Source organism: Lactuca serriola, chromosome 5 (assembly GCF_051521515.1).
Source record: "Lactuca serriola cultivar US96UC23 chromosome 5, Lser_US96UC23_V15, whole genome shotgun sequence".
In the NCBI taxonomy this organism is placed as follows: Eukaryota; Viridiplantae; Streptophyta; class Magnoliopsida; order Asterales; family Asteraceae; genus Lactuca; species Lactuca serriola.
This window is the reverse complement of record NC_136412.1, coordinates 178,699,739-178,722,125: the sequence shown is the minus strand read 5'-3', so window position 1 is coordinate 178,722,125 and position 22,387 is coordinate 178,699,739. Positions and strand designations below refer to the sequence as shown.

The 22,387-nt window shown below is 34.2% G+C and overlaps 1 protein-coding gene and 1 pseudogene across 1 annotated transcript; one reads left to right on the top strand and one right to left on the bottom strand.

Moving 5' to 3' along the window:
• Positions 1-5,722: 5,722 nt before the first annotated feature.
• LOC145049982 (putative wall-associated receptor kinase-like 16) lies at positions 5,723-6,265 on the bottom strand. Its single transcript, XM_078998310.1, has one exon. The coding sequence runs from the start codon at positions 6,263-6,265 to the stop codon at positions 5,723-5,725; it is 543 nt and encodes a 180-aa protein (XP_078854436.1).
• Positions 6,266-9,839: 3,574 nt separating this feature from the next.
• On the top strand, positions 9,840-10,490 carry LOC145049981 (putative wall-associated receptor kinase-like 16 pseudogene; annotated as a pseudogene).
• Positions 10,491-22,387: the final 11,897 nt, after the last annotated feature.

Sequence of the window (22,387 nt, the reverse complement as noted above, 5' to 3'; positions counted from 1 at the left end):
GGCTACACGAGGTGGTTTCGATTTGAATCACAATTCTTGGTTGTATAAACTTAAATAGTATTGAAGTTTGATTTATACTAAACGTAGGGTTACAAAGTTACACAAAGAAATTATCTTGCACAAGATAGAAATCTTAGCCCTAACTTGCTGGTTGTGACAATTTAAAACATCAAACATTGTTTTTTTGATTTTACGGTAACAATATAATCATTTTATATAGAGTTATTTTTAACTATTGTTATTCTAAGCTATTTTAAGCTACTTATTTTAAAACTTTTAGCTATTATAAAAATATATTTAGGAAATAGTTTAGTTAAATTGAAATTACAATTTAGTTTTCGCATTTAACACTAAAATTTATCACTTTTAACTATTCACAAAATATTCTTTGGGTTTTTAAGTGGAACATAAATTTATATTTAAGTTGTCATTGTAATGTTATATTTAAATTAACAATTTAAGTAGTTTATCAAAACTGTTCAAATGTTGTAGCTTTAAACTCATAATGATTTACATACAACAACATATTAAATCTAATAAATTAGGTATAATATGTTAAAAGTAGAAGTAAATATATTATTTTAATATTGAAATTTAGTTTATTTATGATTACACTTTACGTTTGATATTTATTTATCATTATTAGCCAACTTATAAAATTTATTAGAAAAGACACTATTATTTATCACTTTTAACTATTTACAAAATATTATTTGATTTGTTTAAGTTAAACTAAAATTTATATTTAAGTTGACCCTATAATGTTATATTTAAATTAATAATTTAAGTAGTTTATACAAATGGTTCAAAAGTTGTAGCTTTAAAATGATAATTACTTACATCCAACAATATATTAAGACTAATAAATTGAGTATAATATGTTAAAAGTTAAAAAACATAATTTATAAGTAGAAATAAAGATATTCTTTTAATATTGAAATTTAGTTTATATATGATTATACTTTAGGTTTAATATTTATTTAACCTTATTAATCAACTTATAATCATTATTAGAAAGAAATTGAAGAAGTAATGAAAATTTCAAATAAATATGGTGAATAATTGAATAACTTTGTTTGCTAGATATCAACGAGTGCGAGGATAATAGCATCTACTGTTGTTATGGAAGATACATTAATAGTCCCGAGAATTATAGTTGTACATGTTTGCAAGGATATGAAGGCGAAGCCAAAGAAAAATACGGCTATCGACCGGTTGCTAAAAAATCAAAATTTTTAGTGGTGGTGTTCTCTGTTGGTATACTTCACACATGTATTATTATTAATGATGTGTTAAATACTTAAATCTTACATCATATAATTAGGTACAATAAATTAAGCATTGCAAGTAAAAACGTGTCCCATCACCAATCATTTTGACCAATGCATCAAGATGTGTTAAATACTTAAATGTAACATCGTTGGGGTCTAATGTATATAAAAGAATTGAGTTTAATCGGACAAATTTGTTGGTTGCTAATGTATATAGAAACTATTTTTTTTATAAATATTTGATTTGGGTTAGGTTGTAAATGAAAATAAGCTTATATAGGTTCCATGTTACTCTATCCAATAGGTTCTATGTTTTATTCTATCCAAGACTATTTTTTCCGTGTAAAAATCTACGATTGAACCCGTCTTTGACTATTTTTATGTGTAAAAATTTATGATATTCATTTGGGGTTGGTTAAATTGACACCTCATTTTACCATTTAGACATCCTATATAATTTTTAAAGTATTTTTGTTGTTTAAAATTATATTATTTTTTTGAAAAAGATAATTAAAAATAGTTACCTAGTTTGAAGTTCTGAAGTTGAAAGAATGGTTGATTAGTTGTACTAGTCTTAGGTAGAGTAGTTAGTATGGCTATTTTCATGCATCACGTAGGTGTTTTAAAAGCCTATATATAGCCCTTTTTAAATATGAAAAACATAGAGTTTCTTTTGTCGTTACTTTTCTATACAATGCATAGTTAATTCTTAATTCATTTGTGCAGAAAACTTTTTTTCTCCTTTATGTCATCACATGGAGTAATAAACAAACACAAGTGTTATTCTTAATGTAAGTTTTGAAGGTCCATAATCTACAAACTCTACTCTCAACACTTTTGATGTGGGATGGGCATAAATTACTTAAATTATACTCTACTTCTCTCCTTATGTGTTTTATTAATAAGTTTTTTTATTTTTATATCTATCATCTTTGTAGAAAAATAAGTTTTAAAAGTTAACTTTGGACTGATACAATGAGAGCATCTATCTACTCGGGTTTTTGGGACCAGTAGTTTGTGTCAAATATAATTTTTATGGGAACTGATTTGGTTCTAAATACGAAACTGACCTTGGCAGCCATTATGAAGATAAGGATTGCCCTGGTAACCTTTGTTGCAGCTGCAACGATATCCATCAAGATCTTCATCATCCATGCAGAATCTATTTGCCTTGCATTCTGTAGCCTCTTGCCTCGTCCGATTGCCCAATCCACAAGGATGTGCACATGTGAATCTAAAGAAAGCTTTGAAGCACTATACAAATCACGTGCACCACCAAAGCGAAAGTGGTTTTCCTCAGCAAGAAATGCAAAACCACAAGGATTGAACGACCATACATTCATATGGTTATCAAAGGAGCCAATATTTACATTGAAACCCTTGAGACCCTTTGCCTTTGGTATTGATGTCTGACAACACCCAATTAGTACATTAATACATATAATATTTGCCCATACAGCCACCAGCGTAGTTGGGTCCATGCGGTCCTCTGATCCAAGCATAGTTATGGCATCCAACGACAGTAAACGTGTTTTCAGACGAAAAAGTGAAAGGGCCCACCTCATCGAATGCCATACCTGAATTACCACTAGTATCATTCACACATTTGTTCTAGCAAGAGCGATCAACAGAATTGAAAATGCTGATCTTGGAATCCGAGATACTGTATATGCCGATGTTCCCTGAGCCGATAAAAAGCTTTGGGGGTTTAAAAGTGATGTTGCAGGTAAGCTCAAATGACTCGTCTAAGCAACACCCTTTGCTTATTCCAAATGGGAAGGGAACTGTTACGTTCCCGCATTTTGTTTGGCGGCAGTGTGGCTTTGCAATGGCTGTAAGGGAGGCACCTACAAAATTGCTTTCAGACAACAACGCGAGGATGAAAACTAGAAGGATGTTTCTTTTTTCTTGTATTTCTTTGATCAGATATGTTTTGTGCGTGATTTGGTTGATGTGTTAAAGCATCTTATATATTCATATTTGGAGTAGACAAAACAGCAAAAATGGTCCCTTTTGTTTGCATTCTTTTTAAGTTTTGGTCCTTATTGACTCAAAGTTGACAGTTTTTGTAGTTTCCAACAGATTTCATTGTGGATTTGGTCCTTCCAAATTAAAATGACTATTGTACCCTTAATATATTTACTAATTATTTCTTTTTTAAATATTTTATTATTTTTAAATATACTCTCCCTCTCCCTCTCTTGAAAACATAAAATAGTCGTCGGACAATCTTATATCCAACAAAACTCAACACCATTACCACCGATAGGTCAAATCCAAACCCTCTTGTTCAGTTCCTCAATCAGCCACCATTGCAGTTGTATACCACATCGGTCAACTCCCTTAAGTAAAACCCTCGAAGATAACCACTTAAAACCTGAAAAACAAGCCCGACCAACCATCTAAGGTTTTCTCAAGATGATGGCGACTTGAGTTTAGAGACATGGAACGACTATGTCTAGGATTTCGCTAGATGGTGGTCGGAATACATATTTTACTTCTATTATTATATTGTAAGTATAAATAAATGTGATAAGTATATTATATATTTACTAATTATTTAAAATTATGTATCTTAATTAAATTATGGATTAAAAATAGGTACTAAAATAATTTGAAACACAAAGTTGCATATAAACTAAACACACAATTTTTCTTTAAATGTACTTATTTATCGAAATATTATCAATTTCACAATTCCTATTTATACTTTGCAAGATAAACATTAGATTTTGTTTTCTTGTATGCTAGATTAGGGTTTTGCTTTGGAAAATTAATTTGCATATATAACTTGAGAAAAACATAGATTCAAAGCAAATAGGGTTGCATGTGCACCATAGAAATGTTTTAATGCTCAAAACCCATCACTTTTTACTGCATGAACCGTTTAAATGAGTGTAAATGATTATTTTACCCTTACCATTTCAATTTCCGATTCTATGACAAGGTTGCAAGCATGAGGTTGTTGAAGCTGAGAAATGTTCTTGTTCTTCAAATGAACTCAAAAGTGAGTGCCTTTTGCACATATCATGGGCTCTTGTTACATTGCCATGATTGAAGGTGAAAATAAAAAATAAAAAAATGTTTTAGTTTTATTAAATCTTTTTGACTTGGGAAACAAACAGTTTAATCAACTCTTACTATAACTTTAGTAATTTCTGCCCTAAATAGAAGAAATAACAATGTAGTTTGCTACTTTTGGCATTTAAGTTCTTTTACCATATTTGTAAGTGGAAGCAAGTTGCTATTTTGTGCATTTAACCCTTTTTTATTTAGATTCAAGAAATAGCAACATATTTTCATTGATTTGAGTTAACAAACAAAGATTTTAGTGAATAATTGTTGTAGAATACCATCAAAGGTAAGGAGAAAAATATAGAGTTTTGTCTGTTGCAATACTTTCTCTAGTGCCCTTGAAGGGAAAACATATGTTCAATTTGTATGAAAGTGAACCGAAAGGTTATTTTTTTTAACAAGATTTTGTCTTTGATACCTTCATGTGTATTATGAGGCATGATCATACCTTTATATAATGTTATAATCTGTTTTATAGGTGCAGAAGATGTAACCGAGTTGATTAAATTGTCATGTGTGCTGCATATGGATCCTATAAAAGTCTTACGCAAAAGTAACTTTGTTCTACTATATATTAGCATTTTATTATATTTTTGAATTATAAAACTTTAAATATGTCACTCTAGCTATCTAAATTTATATTTTCAAGATTTGATAGTCTATGCTTTATTTCACATGAGGTATAATAAACGTCCAAAAATGTTTGGGAGATGGAAAGAAAAGCAAATGAGGGAAAACTATGAAAAGTTAGGACTTAATTGAAAAGACTCATTTACATGATTTACTAACTATATTAAACCATTCTTTATGTATTGGTTCAACTCAAGCAAACAATATACCATCACAACCGAAGACAAAAGGACTAAAATACCAAACAAAGGTGCCAGCTCACCTAACCCAACCAAAAAGGGTACTAGTCCCCATAACAGACAAAAAGCATGGAAGCAGCACTAACACTACACAAAAACTGCATAATTAAAGATAGACACTAAAAACAATTAAGAAACGAAGAAATCTTAATTCTCAAAGATCATAGGGGGTTTATCAATCTGCTGGCTGAATTTCTGGAATCAAGGTTCTGGAAATTTCTTCATCGGCTACCTGTTTAGGTGGAACAGTAGGATGTGTCGTACTAGGCCTCCTTAAAGCTTCAAGCTCAAGTTCAATAGTCCTCATTGTTGGCCTGTTAACACCAGATATTTCCATACACATGTTCTCTAGTTATGTTGCATGCAACGTTTAAATGTTGAAGGTCAATACCCCTTTCATTTAATAATCTCGGCTCCACCATTAGCATGAGGTTGCCATCCCCCATGCACCTGGCAAAATACTTTGACAAGTACTTCTCCTGGTAAACTCTCTCTATAAGAAGGGTTTTATTTACCGGTGATGAGTTTTGAAAGGACCACCCTAAAGCTGTACGCATCACTCTTTTCGTTTAAATTGCCGGTGTGTCGGTACTCAGGATCCAAGTACATAAGTGTGTCGTGAACAACGATGTTGACGTTTTCTTCTTTTATAGAAAACAACTTGGAAATACCAAAATCAGACGATTTTGCACTAAAGTCATCATCTAATAATATATTTGCGGACTTGACATCTCTATGTATGATGGGGGTGGTGGCATGCGAATGAAGGTATGAAAGTGCAGATGCAGGTTCTGCAACAACCCTCAATCGATTCTCCCATGATAACCAACTCGTTCCACCCTCTTCATTATGAATGTGATGGAAAAGTGTGATATTAGGAATGAACTCATATACTAATATTGGTACCTCCTCTTCCAAACAATAATCCAACAGTTTAACGACATTTCCATGGATGATTTTCGTTATTACCAATACTTCATTGACGAATTGTTCCTTTTCGGTCTTACCCACTAAAACAGACTTCTTTATTGCAACAACGACGATACTCATTTATAAACAACCTCAAAACCTCCTCGCCCCACAATTCGCTAATTTGAATAGTTAAACATAACCCCAACCAAAGCTACATGGAAGAATATAAGGAAAATGATCAGTTAGCCAGATGAATACTAAACATGGGAACGTCATTTGCAATAAAGCCACATTTCCAACAGTTACGTATACCATGAAATTATTACAACTTATCTTGCAAAAATTGGTTGTTAAACCATGAAATATATATTTTTTCTTGAAAATGATACTTCAAAAAAAAATTCATTTTGGGAAATTAAAAAAAAATCTTGAAATAAGTATTTTTTGGATTGAAAACAAAAAACAGTACAATAAAATTTTAGTTAAGATGTTTACATTTTTAAGGAAAATACCCATTACCTTTTTACACATTTAAATGTAAATGAATAGGATGTCTAAATGGTAGAATGGGGTGTCAACTAGCCAACCCCTAAATTAAAGCATAAAATGTAAAGACCATAAATACTTATTTAATCAAATTTCCACATCAAGATTATACCCAATAAAGTTATGCTTATTAAAAGCAGGATGGGGAGACCTTCTTAGGTTATATTTAGGCTTTGGTCCATTAATTATAAACTTAGGCTGTCTTTTGCATTTAAGATCCAATTCCAAATAAGGTTTTATTTGTTTATGGATATTTTGTTTTATAAAGTTTGGTTTACAACATTCAACCTGGCCGATTTGAATATGTTTTCGAGTGAATTGGCTTATTTTAACCTAATTATAAACCATTGGTTTTTAAGCCGGAGGTTAGACCCATATCTATTGAAAACAGTTGAACTCTATTAGTCTAGTTTTATTTTCAAAACATTAGTGCTTGCACCATACTAATGATTTACAATTGTTTTTTCAATTAATAAGCATTCTCATTTCCACTTTATTTATAAAAAATTTCAATATTTTATGTTAAAGAAAAATATGAAATATATATATATATATATATATATATATATATATATATATATATATATATATATATATATATATATATATTTGTTCTTCAATTCCACTTTATTTTTACATCGAATATGAGATTAACACAATTAAACTTTATATTTGAAAGAACATAATTTATAAATCTATAAATTAAGGTTAACTTTTACTTGTCATATTTGCTTGTTCAAGTTTAAGTTTATTTATATCTAGTTTCTTTAACATATTTAAAATTTGAGTTTATTTATTTAGTATTTGTTTAATTTTATTATTATATTTTTAATATGAAAATTGTTTCAAATATATTTTAAATTTAAACATTTTTAAATATTTCTTTGTTAAATTTTTCTAAACGTATGTGTCATATTTGTTTAAATATATGTATAACTTTTTACAAATGAGTTTTAATATTTTTTTTGATGGCTTATGAATGAAATTATTTATTTAATAAAATACTTGTTATATTAATATCAAAATTAATTTAAATTATTTGTTTTGTTATATTTATTTATTAATAAAAAATTTAAGGTTATTAAAACCAAATGATTTTAGACAAACTATAAAAGTCTTTTAAATTGAAAAGTATTACAGAATATATAAAAATTTGAAGAAAAAGAATATAGTTGGGATATATTTTTGGGTCTAAAAAATTAGTGAAAATCAAGGTGAAGATATAGATAAATCACTATTAGCATTATTATTTTTACTCCAGTGTTAAAGATGGTCTAAATGAGATATGTAAATATAAATGAGTAAACCCTTTTTGTCTTGGTCGATTAATTTTGAAATTATATACAAAACACACACATACAACAAATACATTAATGTGCCAATATGACTACGCATATGTATTTAGGTATGTGCATTCATTTTGTAATATTAGCAAACCATGTGTATGCCACGTTTTGTACCTATTTGTTTTAATACTTTGAATAACTTTGTTTGCTAGATATCAACAAGTGCGAGGATAATAGCATCTACCCCTGTTATGGAAGATGCATTAATAGTCCCCGGGAATTACAGTTGTACATGTTTGCAAGAACATGAAGGTGAAGTCAAATGAAAAATACGGCTGTCGACCGGTTGCTAAAAAATCAAAATTTCCTGTGGTGGTATTCTCTGTCGGTATACTTCACACAAGTATTATTATTAATGATGTGTTAAATACTTAAATCTAACATCATATAATTAGGCACAATAAATTAAGCATTGCAAGTCAAAATGTGTACGGTCACAAATCCTTTTGACCAATGCATCAAAGTTGATAATTTATTTTGTCAAAATATATTATTTTTTCGAAATTATTTTTCTCAAGTGGCCGAAACTAATATATTTTATGATTTTTTTTCTTCATACAATTAACATTTATTCATGAATTTTGCTTCTTCAGTGTACATGTTTCCCACAAATATATAAAAAAGTTTGCGAAATTGGCCTTACATTTTCCTTCAAATGTATAGAAAATTAGGTTAGAAAAATTGGTTGGTCAAGATGTCCGATTTAATTAGACTATAAACAGATCACCAAAAATCAATATATAACGTTTTCTTTAAATAAAAAAGTAAGAATTTGTTGGCTTGCTAATGTATATAAATGAATTGAGTTTTATTGGACAAATTCGTTTGTTGCTAATGTATAGAAACTAATTTTTTATAAATATTTGATTTGAGTTAGGTTGTAAACGAAGATAAACTTATATAGGTTAAGTTGTAATGTGTATAGAAACTAATTTTTTATAAATATTTGATTTGAGTTAGGTTGTAAACGAAGATAAACTTATATAGGTTCTATGTTCTACTCTATCCAAAACTAAGCATTATATAGGTTCTATGTTCTACTCTATCCAATACTACTTTTTCCGTGTAAAAATATGCGTTTGAACCCATCCTTGACTATTTTTATGTGTAAAAATTTATGATATTCATTTACATTTAAATGTGTAAAAAGGTAATGTGTGTTTCTTCTTATAAAGGCAAACATCTTAACTAGAAATTTATTGTACCTACTTTTGTTTTCAATCCAAAAAATACTTATTTCTTTTTTTTATTTCGCAAAATGAATTATTTATTTTTCTTTTTTTTTTTTTGTTAAGGCGAAGTCAATGAAAAATACGGCTGTCGACCGGTTGCTAAAAAATCAAAATTTCCAGTGGTGGTATTCTCTGTTGGTATACTTCACACAAGTATTATTATTAATTAATGATGTGTTAAATACTTAAATCTAACATCATATAATTAGGCATGATAAATTAAGCATTGCAAGTCAAAATGTGTATGGTCACAAATCCTTTTGACCAATGCATTAAAGTTGATAATTTATTTTGTCAACTAATTTTTGCAAGATAAGTTGTAATACTTCGTGGTATACATAATTGTCGGAAAGGTGGCTTTATTGCAAATGATGTTCCCATGTTTAGTATTCATCTAGTTAATTGATCATTTTTCATATATTTTTCCATGTAGCTTTGGTTGGGGTTATGTTGGCATTAGCTTGGATCATTAGGATATTCTTTAGCATCAAGAAGAGGAAACTTATGAAGCTATGAGAGAAGTTTTTTGAGCAAAATGGTGGTGTGCTTCTCAAACAAAAACTGAATTCACAAGACGATGCTTACACCATGACTGTATATAGCATCGAACAACTTCGAAAAGCAATAAATAACTATTCAAATGAGCGAAATGTGGGGCGAAGAGGTTTTGGGGTTGTTTATAAAGGAGTACTGTCGGATAAACGCGTTGTTGCAATAAAGAAGTCTATTTCGGTGGGTAAGACCGAAAAGGAACAATTTATCAATGAGGTATTGGTAATAACGAAAATCATCCATGGAAATGTCATTAAACTGTTGGGCTGTCGTTTGGAAGATAAGGTACCGATACTAGTGTATGAGTTCAATCCCAATAACACATTTTTCCATCACATTCATAATGAAGAGGGTGGAACGAGTTGGTCATCATGGGAGACTCGATTGAGGCTTGTTGCAGAAGCTGCATCTGCACTTGCATACCTTCATTCTCATGCCACCACCCCCATCATGCACAGAGGTGTCAAGTCCGCAAATATATTATTAGATGATGACTTCAGTGCAAAATTGTCTGATTTTGGTATTTCCAAGTTGTTTTCTATAAAAGAAGAAAATGTCAACACTGTTGTTCAGGGCACACTTGGGTACTTGGATCCTAAGTACCAACACACACACAATATAAACGAAAAGAGGCATGTGTATAGCTTTGGGGTGATCCTTGCAGAACTCGTCACCAGTAAAAAATAAAAAAAACCCTTCATGTAGAAAGAGTCTACCAGGAGAAGTACTTGTCAAAGTATTTTGTCAAGTACATGGGGGATGGAAACCTCATGCAAATGGTGGAACCAAGATTATTAAATGAAGGGGGTATTGACCTTCAACATTTAAACGATGCATGCAGCACAACTAGCGAACATATGCATGTAAATATCTGGTGTTAATAGGCCAACCATGAGGACGATTGAACTTGAGCTTAAAGCTTTAAAGAGGCCTAGTACGACACATCCCACTGTTCGACCTGAACAAGTAGCCCATGAAGAAATTTCGGGAACCATGATTCAAGAAATTCAACCAGCAGATTGATAAACCCCCAATGATCTTTGAGAATTGAGATTGATCCGGTTCTTATTTGTTTTTATAGTCTATCTTTAATTATGTAGTTTTTGTGTAGTGTTAGTGCTCCTTCCATGATTTTGGTCTATTATGGGGAGTAGTACCCTTTTTGTTTGGGTTAGGTGAGCTGGCACCTTTGTTTGGTATTTAAGTCCTTTTGTCTTTAGTTGTGATGGTATATTGTTTGCTTGATTTGAACCAATACACAAAGAATGGTTTAGTATAGTTAGCAAATCATGTAAATTAGTCTTTTCAATTAAGTCCTAACTTTTTACAATTTTCCCTCATTTGCTTTTCGTTCCATTTCTCAAACATTTTTGAACATTTATCCAGATAATACCTCATGTGAAATAAAGCATAGACTATCAAATCTTGAAAATATAATTTAGATAGCTAGAGTGACATATTTAATGTTTTATAATTCAAAAATATAATAAAATGTTAATATATATTAAAAAATGTTACTTTTGCATAAGACTTTTATAGGATCCATATGCAGCACACGTGACAATTTAATCAACTCGGTTACATCTTCTTCACCTATAAAACAGATTATAACATTATATAAAGGTATGAACATGCCCCATAATACACATGAAGGTATCAAAGACAAAATCTTGGTAAAAAAATAACCTTTCAGTTCACTTTCATACAAGTTGAACATATGTTTTCCCTTCACGGGCATAAGAGAAAGTATTTCAACAGACAAAAGTCTATATTTTTCTCCTTAAATTTGATGGCATTCTAAGAACATTTTTTCACTAAAATCTTTGTTTGATAACTCAAATCAATGAAAATATGTTGTTATTTCTTGCATCTAAATCAAAAAGGGTTAAATGCACAAAATAGCAACTTACTTCCACTTACAAATATGGTAAAATAACTTTAAATGCAAAAAATAGCAAACTACATTGTTATTTTCATAAAATAATGTTTTTACAATTAAATACAAGTGTTTATATATTTATTAATAATCAAATTATACTAATAAATCACCAATTAGTAGTAATTTGCTATATGGTGTGACCCTATATGATCATATGTCATTAGCAATATCATTCTATAATGACTCGGGGGCATACAAGATCTTTGAATCTCCCACTTGCACAAGACACATAATAGATTAATATAGATAGTGGTGAACATCTAGCAACATTTCACTGCCCCCAATAACACACGACGAATAATGAAATTCATCAACATCCAATTCCCAAAAGCTCAATGCTTCAATTGATGTATCAGATAAGTTTATTAATTATCCCCTTGTTATAAACATTCGATTCAACATGAGGCTTGGATTGTAGCTAAGCTCATTTAGTGTTCAACTTTGGATACCGTAGTAGATGCCTAAATCTCAACACATAAGAGCAACAAATATCATCTTGACTACATATGATTCTTTAATAGTTTATACTATACCTAAACATGGATTTAATAACTGCCCATTTAAGGATCAACATTTAACAATATCTAAGAACAACACTCCCTATACTTAAGTCTTACTATGTATCTCAGGTATTAAGGACACAAAGATAGTACCTTTAAATCAGTTTTCACTCATAACAACGATCTATGAGGTGATCTTGATGTGGGTTTGTTCAGAACTAGTTCTCATACAAGTACCTATGAAACTTGGTTACAACCACTTACGTACTTTCATCCAGTAGAGTCAACCAATCTGATGCATATTAGTCTTACTTCATAGTTGCTCCCATAATTATAATCGACTATGAACATTTAGGATAATTAGATTATTCATGAATTAAGCATGTTATTACATAACAAAACAAATATTGTTGTGATTATCCTATCTTAATATATCAAAACAATATAATAGTTGTTGTCTTAATATTCTAATATCCAAATACTAAATCCAAATCAAATCCCATTTCTATGATAATGAAGTCCTATAGATGAAGTGTGATCATTCATACTTAGCCTAAAAGGAATGATGTAACAACCCGAAATTCATATCCCTAATTGAAACCCTTTTCGCGACTCGTTCCGATCATCCAATCGTCGTTCCCGATTTCGTTTCCGATTTCGTTTCCGTTTCCGGCCTTTTATTAAGTCGTTAATGTGGATTTTATTTTATGACTTAATGAGTGTCTTAATACCCTTAGAACTCATTCTAACGTCTCATATTAATGATCGGAACATTTCTAGAATCAACCATATCGGGTTACGGCAAATTGGCCAGGTGCGACCAAAAGCCCCGTCTAACGCCGGTATTGGGTAGAATTCTACCGTGTACCGAACTTGGACACTATTTAAAGTGATCCAAGTCTTCATTTTGAAGCTTTTGCTTCATTTTACAACTATCACTCCAACCTCTCTCCTCAAACTAAATTTAAAGGTCCAAATCTCAAGTTTAAGGCTTCAAATCTTCAAGGTACCTTCCTATACTCATTATGCATCACATTTGACCTTCAAATTTGAAATTAAATCATGATTTAGAGCCTTGTATATGAGTTTACGGCCCTGGAAGGTTCCTAGGCCGTAAACACATATTTAAAGGGTTTTTAAGCCCTTAAACCCTTCCATGACTCAAACTAGACCTAGATATGACTTTTAGAAATTTGGTAATGGACTTAGAACACTTTAAACATGAATTTTGGGGGATTTGTAGGAGTTTACGGCCAAGGCATGTGCTTGGTCCGTAAACTCCTCAATCATGGGTGTAAACTCATTTTCAAGGTGTTAGAAAGCCATCCAACACCACCAAAAGCCTTAGAATAAATCATAGATCCAACCAAAAATAGTTTAGGGGCCTTAAACACAACCAAGATTATCATTTGAGAGTTTACGGCCATAGCATGTGTTCCATGGTGGTAAACTCCTTAAAGTATGTCAAATTGTGCCCCAAATTCATTTCAAGGCTTGTAGGAATTTTTAGAATCACATGTGATTAACTTTGGGACATTAAAATCACATATTCAAGGGAGTATGAGAGTTTACGACCATAAGCTCCATGCTAAGGCTGTAAACTCCCTTAAGTGATGTTATTTGATGAATTAAATTAATTCCAAGCCTTAGGTAAAATTGTTCCAACTCTTCCCATGTGATTTTGGCCATTTAATCTCCATAACCCTTGCCAACATGAGTTCACGGCCGTGAACTCATGTGTGGGTAGTGTTTAGGCCGTAAACTCATTACGAAGTTTACTCTTGGGGAGTAAACTCAAATCCCAAGTCCCTCGCTTCAATTCCCGTCCGTAGATGTCACCCGGGTCACTCCAAACACCCGTTTTCAGGTGTTTTCCTTCGTTGGAGTGTAACTTCATATCTAATTAGAGTTTGTGAATCTAATAAGATATATTTGTATGCCATTTCCTGTTACATAGGAACCTCGCGTGTTATCAGGCCTCGATTCGACGTTTAGCATCCGAAATCGACACACTTCCGCGTCCGGTGAGTTCATACCCCTACCCTTTTTCAAAGGTTTTTCAATGTTTTCAGGGGGGAATACAAGCAAAAGTACAATAATATCTTGTACTTAAACACATGATTTCAGTTAAATGGTTTCATAATTGTACATTTTTAAGAATTGAAAACCTTTTAACAAACTGTTTTAACTTGCAGAGTTATTTGTTTTAACCCAATTTTCAATTCTTATTATACATTGATGTATTGTATACCTTATATTTGATTGTTCACATTTAAATTGATAGAACACATAAACCATTGTAATGTCTGTAATAAAACACTAAGGTTCGAGTGTAAAAGACAGACACCATAAGAAAACATAAAACATCTGTATGTCCTTAACAATACACCTAGGCTCGAGTGTGATAGATAAATACCATCATAATACACAAATAAATTGTAATGTCCTTAATAAAACACCTAGGATCGAGTGTAAAGGACAATCACCATAACATAACACATATATCATTTGTAACCTCCTTAATAATACACCTAGGATCGAGTGTAAAGGACAGTCATCATTAGATAACACCTAGACTCGAGTGTAATGTCCTTAATAATACACCTAGGTCCGAGTGTAAAGGACAGGCATATTAGAACTTAGTTAGTCGTAGATACTACTTTCCTAGTCAAAAAGTAAAGAGTAATCTTAAAGATTGGAGACACGTCCTTGTAACACTTCCTTGGCACGAGATAGTGGAGGACTAACCCTGTAACTAGAATCTCCAAACGTAGGAGAGCGTGACTTGAGTGTATAGATCTATACGGGACTGACAATCCCACACCTGGCTGCTAGCTACAGCCGAACCGAAAGGTTCAAGGGTGACGAAAGTCATAAAAAGGATACTGGCCCTGGTCCGAGTCATATTTAGTCTGAGTATGGTTAAGGACTCGCAATCAGGATTATTAACACTTTACGAGTATTTATTAGTTTTATGTACGTAATAAAACTAATGTACGTTCAAGGATGACAGGCACACATATACACACATGCAGGAAAACATGGGGTTTTCCTGGGGAGAATACTGAACATAACCAGAATCGGTAAAGATATACACACACAGTCAGGAAAACATGGGGTTTTCCTGGGGAGAACACTGAACATAACCAGAATCGGTAAAGATACACACACACAGTCAGGAAAACATGGGGTTTTCCTGGGGAGGACACTGAACATAATCAGAATTGGTCATGGTTCACACACACACAGTCAGGAGAACATGGGGTTCTTCCTGAGTAACAGTAGTACGTAACTAGAAAAGTATAACATGATAAATAACTGAACTACAATTCACAAGAACAATCATGTTTTCATTGTACTTCGTTTACTTTACTTTTCGGATTTGGAAACTAACTTTACATAAGAAAATATGGGATTTTCTTGGATAACCACTTTTTCAGGAAAATAAAGGAACTCGTACATTTTCAGAAAAACTAACCGCTTATGAACTCACCAACTTTATGCTGATTTTCAAACCGCTTGTATTCTCAGGTCCGTGTTAGACAGGTACCCGAAGATCCTTTTGTGCGAAGACGGAGTTCTCAGGAGACTCGTTTCGTGTTGTTCATATATACTATGTATCACATGTATAACTTTTGCTTTTGAAACAAATGTAAAACTTTTCTATATGTAATGTAATGGTTGTTTACTTTACTTACTATGTACATTGGATTTGATACTCAACGTGGAGTTAACCTCGAAAATGTTTCCGCCTTCGGTTTTCGGGGTATGACAGATTGGTATCAGAGCCCTTGTTTATAGTGAATGAAGTATACCAAACCTTACATGGTATAAAACTATAAACATTAAGGGGCCTAAGTGCTCTGAACTAAAAGTATCCTTTAAAATATAAGTATTTTCAAAAGTATATAAGTATACCGAATTGTCGAGATCCGTGACTACAATTAGAACAAAACATAAGTAAATGGGTGTTGTGTACTGCGGTTAAACCTGGGCAGTTATGTATTCGTGTCTAGGATCAATATAGCCTGGCCAACTATATTCATTCGAGACACGGCCAACATGTGCTTGGGAGTGACTGTGGTATGTGGCATGCCTAAAACTTACCCTAATACCACAAACAACGAGCCAGTGTCGTAACAAATCATGAAATACTATGGGAGTATTTCTCGAGCCAACCCTTGGTAGAAATCCTCGTTCATGCATTGTTCATTGATCATTCCCTTAGCGATAATTTTCCCTCTTGATAACTCTTTCCTGCTTTATCGCTTATTCAGCATATATCTGTCATATCTCTTGATTCAATTCAGAAGACTTATCATCCTCTCTTTCTTGATCTTATTAGATCAAGATGCCTCCAAGAAAGAGACCCAACTCCAAGACCAACAAGCCTCCGCCACCACCTCCTCCCCAAATTGATCCTGTAGTATTTCAGGCAGCTGTTTCAGCCGCAGTGACAGCTGCCATGTCTCAACGGAACTCTGGCAGTTCCGGTAGTTCGGGAGGTGGTACCCAAACCCAAAACCATGAAAGCAGTCAGGGACGCCGAAAAGAGGGTTCCTATAAAGATTTCATGAACGCCAAACCCACGTCCTTTGATGGCACTGGAGGTGTCATTTCCCTCACCCGATGGTTCGAGAAGATCGAATCCATCTTTGAAATTTGCGCCTGTTCAGATTCAGACAAGGTGAAGTTTGCCGCCTGCACCTTTATCGACAAACCCTTGACTTGGTGGAACGGCCGAGTCAAATCCCTAACCTTACCTGTAGCCAACGCCATGGGTTGGGAAGCCATGAAGGAACTTCTGTTGGCTGAGTACTGCCATCGGGGCGAAATGCAGAAATTAGAACACGAACTCTGGAACCTGAAGATGAAAGGTTCCGATATCACCGCTTACACTTCCAGGTTCGACGACTTGGCATTACTCTGCCCGGGAATGGTTACCCCGGAGAGTAAGAAGATAGAGAGATTCATCTGGGGGCTGACCCAGCCAACGAAAGGAAACGTCATAGCTGCGAGGCCGGATACATACGACAGCGCCAAACGCTTAGCATAGATCCTAATCGATCATAGTGAAGACCTTGAGGAGGCAACTACCACTCCTGAGCCGACAGTGAGGAGTGGGGAGAAAAGAAAACTTGGGAAGAAAGAGAAAAGTCAGACATCGCACGAGTCTTTGAGGAGACAGCAAACGGTGGCAGTTCACGCTGCCACTTCCCCTGCGACTGTTTCTGTTGTTGGATCCTCAACTCGGAAACCTACCAGTAGGTATACTGGAACCCTTCCTAGTTGTGACAAGTGCAACTATCATCATCTTCCTTCTGGTCCATGTATCGAGGTAATTTGCAAAAAATGTGGCATAAAGGGTCACTTGGAGAAAAACTGTAAGACACCAACTCAATGAACGAGTCAAACTTCTGGAGCGGGCATTCGTCGGGCCTACTATGGTTGTGGAGAAGTGGGGCATCTCAAACGAAACTGTCCCAAGGCTATAACACCTGGCAACACTGGAAGAGTTCTAGCGATAGGACGAAAGGAGACAGCCACCAATCCCACCGTTGCCACAGGTATATTTCCTCTTGTTAAATTTATATGCCTGTGATTCTTTTCGATTCTAGCACTGAAAGAAATTCGTTAACCATCCATTTGAACATCTTCTAACCTCGTCGTTTGCGAGTAACCGAAAATGTATATCTTCGAGATGGTTATCACGTGAGAACGAGAACGCTTGTGTCGTATCTATAGATTATATTCTCAATCCGAGCGATTATTCTTTTTCCCATTCGACCTATTGGCAAACTTTTTATGAAATACTTTGATGTCACCCTTATCATGTAATGACCGAGCCTCATTCATGCTGTCATTCCTGGATTCGAGAAAGTCGTTCGTTCTAACTTCCCTCCGACCCGACTCTCATGATCTTCTTGCATCAAAGCTTAAAAAGTTTTTCCCGTGTATCCCTCGTCCGAGTAATCATCGAGAAACGAGAAGTCTACAATTCTTTCCCTGATACTGTTTCCAAAGAATTCTTGATAATTCTTTCCGAATGTGTAGTCAAGTCTCGCATCGACTTAATCCCTGAAATTATCTCGTAACCAAACTTCAGTAAGCACGATGTGTGCAAGGCAGCAATCAGGGCATGATACGATCACTACGAGGTAGTAGTGGCGCCCTTCGGTCGAACAATTTTCTTGGTCATGTAGATAAGCAAAGCAGTCATACTCGTAAACCCTTCCAAAAGCAAAGGCAATAAAGAATTAGTCGACACCGGGAACACCCATGGAAACCTGTCGATTCTTGGGTCCCGTCGGCTATGATCGTAGACTCACGTAGAAGTTTCCCTTAGAACCATCGGACCCTTAGTTACTCTGCCATGTGAAAGTGTACCCACTTGTTAGAGGTCTTACCCTGGAGAGACATAGTACGCCTTGGAGAGTGCGGAAAACTTAACTTGTGGAACCTTAGACTCTTCGAGATCTTCGTTAGGAATCGATTCCATAGCCCTCTCCGAGCTATCTTCAGGACTCAGTAGCAACCATCTAGTATTCCGCATCTTTATTCGTATGGCTTGCCGACCTGACGAAACCCTAGTAATCCCTTTGATGAGGTCAAAACCAATGAAAATCCGAACCTTCGTGTATGAATCAATTGAGATCGTGGATTGAGAGGTTAACCATGCGTAACAAAGCGACATCCTGACAATGAGGGTTCACTGGAATGTCAAGCGGAAACCCGATTTCACTTAGGAGCTTGAAGACCCGAAGCTTTAGATTCATCCTCATATCCCTTTTCACTTCGTGATCTATGTTCGAATCTTTGAATTTCGGGACGAAATTCCCTCTAACGGGGGGATAATGTAACAACCCGAAATTCATATCCCTAATTGAAACCCTTTTCGCGACTCGTTCCGATCATCCAATCGCCGTTTCCGATTTCGTTTCCGTTTTCGGCCTTTTATTAAGTCGTTAATGTGGATTTTATTTTATGACTTAATGAGTGTCTTAATACCCTTAGAACTCATTCTAACGTCTCATATTAATGATCGGAACATTTCTAGAATCAACCATATCGGGTTACGGCAAATTAGCCAGGTGCGACCAAAAGCCCCGTCTAACGCCGGTATTGGGTAGAATTCTATCGTGTACCGAACTTGGACACTATTTAAAGTGATCCAAGTCTTCATTTTGAAGCTTTTGCTTCATTTTACAACTATCACTCCAACCTCTCTCCTCAAACTAAATTTAAAGGTCCAAATCTCAAGTTTAAGGCTTCAAATCTTCAAGGTACCTTCCTATACTCATTGTGCATCACATTTGACCTTCAAATTTGAGATTAAATCATGATTTAGAGCCTTGTATATGAGTTTACGGCCCTGGAAGGTTCCTAGGCCGTAAACACATATTTAAAGGGTTTTTAAGCCCTTAAACCCTTCCATGACTCAAACTAGACCTAGATATGACTTTTAGAAATTTGGTAATGGACTTAGAACACTTTAAACATGAATTTTGGGGGATTTGTAGGAGTTTACGGCCAAGCCATGTGCTTGAGCCATAAACTCCTCAATCATGGGTGTAAACTCATTTTCAAGGTGTTAGAAAGCCATCCAACACCACCAAAAGCCTTAGAATAAATCATAGATCCAACCAAAAATAGTTTAGGGGCCTTAAACACAACCAAGCTTATCATTTGAGATTTTACGGCCATAGCATGTGTTCCATGGCCGTAAACTCCTTAAAGTATGTCAAATTGTGCCCCAAATTCATTTCAAGGCTTGTAGGAATTTTTAGAATCACATGTGATTAACTTTGGGACATTAAAATCACATATTCAAGGGAGTATGAGAGTTTACGACCATAAGCTCCATGCTAAGGCCGTAAACTCCCTTAAGTGATGTTATTTGATGAATTAAATTAACTCCAAGCCTTAGGTAAAATTAACTCCCTTAAGTGTTTAGGCCGTAAACTCATTAGGAAGTTTACTCTTGGGGAGTAAACTCAAATCCCAAGTCCCTCGCTTCAATTCCCGTCCGTAGATGTCACCCGGGTCACTCCAAACACCCGTTTTGAGGTGTTTTCGTTCGTTGGAGTGTAACTTCATATCTAATTAGAGTTTGTAATTCTAATTAGATATATGTGTATGCCATTTCCTATTACATAGGAACCTCGCGTGTTATCAGGCCTCGATTCGACGTTTAGCATCCGAAATCGACACACTTCCGCGTCCGGTGAGTTCATACCCCTACCCTTTTTCAATGGTTTTTCAATGTTTTCAGGGGGGGGGGGGAATACAAGCAAAAGTACAAGAATATCTTGTACTTAAACACATGATTTCAGTTAAATGGTTTCATAATTGTACATTTTTAAGAATTGAAAACCTTTTAACAAACTATTTTAACTTGCAGAGTTATTTGTTTTAACCCAATTTTCAATTCTTATTATACATTGATATATTGTATACCTTATATTTGATTGTTCACATTTAAATTGATAGAACACATAAACCATTGTAATGTCTGTAATAAAACACTAAGGTTCGAGTGTAAAGGACAGACACCATCAGAAAACATAAAACATCTGTATGTCCTTAACAATACACCTAGGGTCGAGTGTGATAGATAAATACCATCATAATACACAAATCAATTGTAATGTCCTTAATAAAACACCTAGGATCAAGTGTAAAGGACAATCACCATAAGATAACACATATATCATTTGTAACGTCCTTAATAATACACTTAGGATCGAGTGTAAAGGACAGTCATGAATAGATAACTCCTAAACTCGAGTGTAATGTCCTTAATAATACACCTAGGCCCGAGTGTAAAGGACAGGCATATTAGAACTTAGTTAGTCGTAGATACTACTTTCCTAGTCGAAAAGTAAAGAGTAATCTTAAAGATTGGAGACACGTCCTTGTAACACTTACTTGGCACGAGATAGTGGTGGACTAACCCTGTAGCCAGAATCTCCGAACGTAGGAGAGCGTGACTTGAGTGTATAGATCTATACAGGACTGACAATCCCACACCTGGCTGCTAGCTACAGCCGAACCGAAAGGTTCAAGGGTGACGAAAGTCATAAAAGGGATACTGGCCCTGGTCCGAGTCATATCTAGTCTGAGTATGGTTAAGGACTCGCAATCTGGATTATTAACACTTTACGAGTAGTTATTAGTTTTATGTACGTAATAAAACTAATGTACGTTCAAGGATGACAGGCACACATATACACACATTCAGGAAAACATGGGGTTTTCCTAGGGAGAAAACTGAACATAACCAGAATCGGTAAAGATATACACACACAGTCAGGAAAACATGGGGTTTTCCTGGGGAGAACACTGAACATAACCAGAATCGGTAAAGATACACACACACAGTCAGGAAAACATGGGGTTTTCCTGGGGGGGACACTGAACATAATCAGAATTGGTAATAGTTCACACACACAGTCAGGAGAACATGGGGTTCTTCCTGAGTAATAGTAGTACGTAACTAGAAAAGTATAACAAGATAAATAACTGAACTACACTTTACAAGAACAATCATGTTTTCATTGTACTTCGTTTACTTTACTTTTCGGATTTGAAAACTAACTTTACATAAGAAAATATGGGATTTTCTTGGATAACCACTTTTTCAGGAAAATAAAGGAACTCGTACATTTTCAGAAAAACTAACCACTTATGAACTCACCAGCTTTATGCTGATTTTCAAACCGCTTGTATTCTCAGGTCCGTGTTAGACAGGTACCCGAAGATCCTTTTGTACGAAGATGGAGTTCTCAGGAGACTCGTTTCGTGTTGTTCATATATACTATGTATCACATGTATAACTTTTGCTTTTGAAACAAATGTAAAAGTTTTCTATATGTAATGTAATGGTTGTTTACTTTACTTACTATGTACATTGGATTTGATACTCAACGTGGAGTCAACCCCGGAAATGTTTCCGCCTTCGGTTTTCGGGGTGTGACAAATGAATTTATTAATGGGTTGAACTAAATTTAGTTTGTATGAATTCTGCGAATACTATCACCTCCATATTTGACTTTACTCTGAGTATATTTAAATATCTTGGAGAATATGATTGTTCTTCTAATGTGATATAGTTTTTCTTATCTTGATTAAATACACTCTATAAG

Bases quoted from the DNA above. Each gene is read 5' to 3' on its own strand.
- LOC145049982 (XM_078998310.1), bottom strand. From the start codon at position 6,265: ATGAGTATCGTCGTTGTTGCAATAAAGAAGTCTGTTTTAGTGGGTAAG.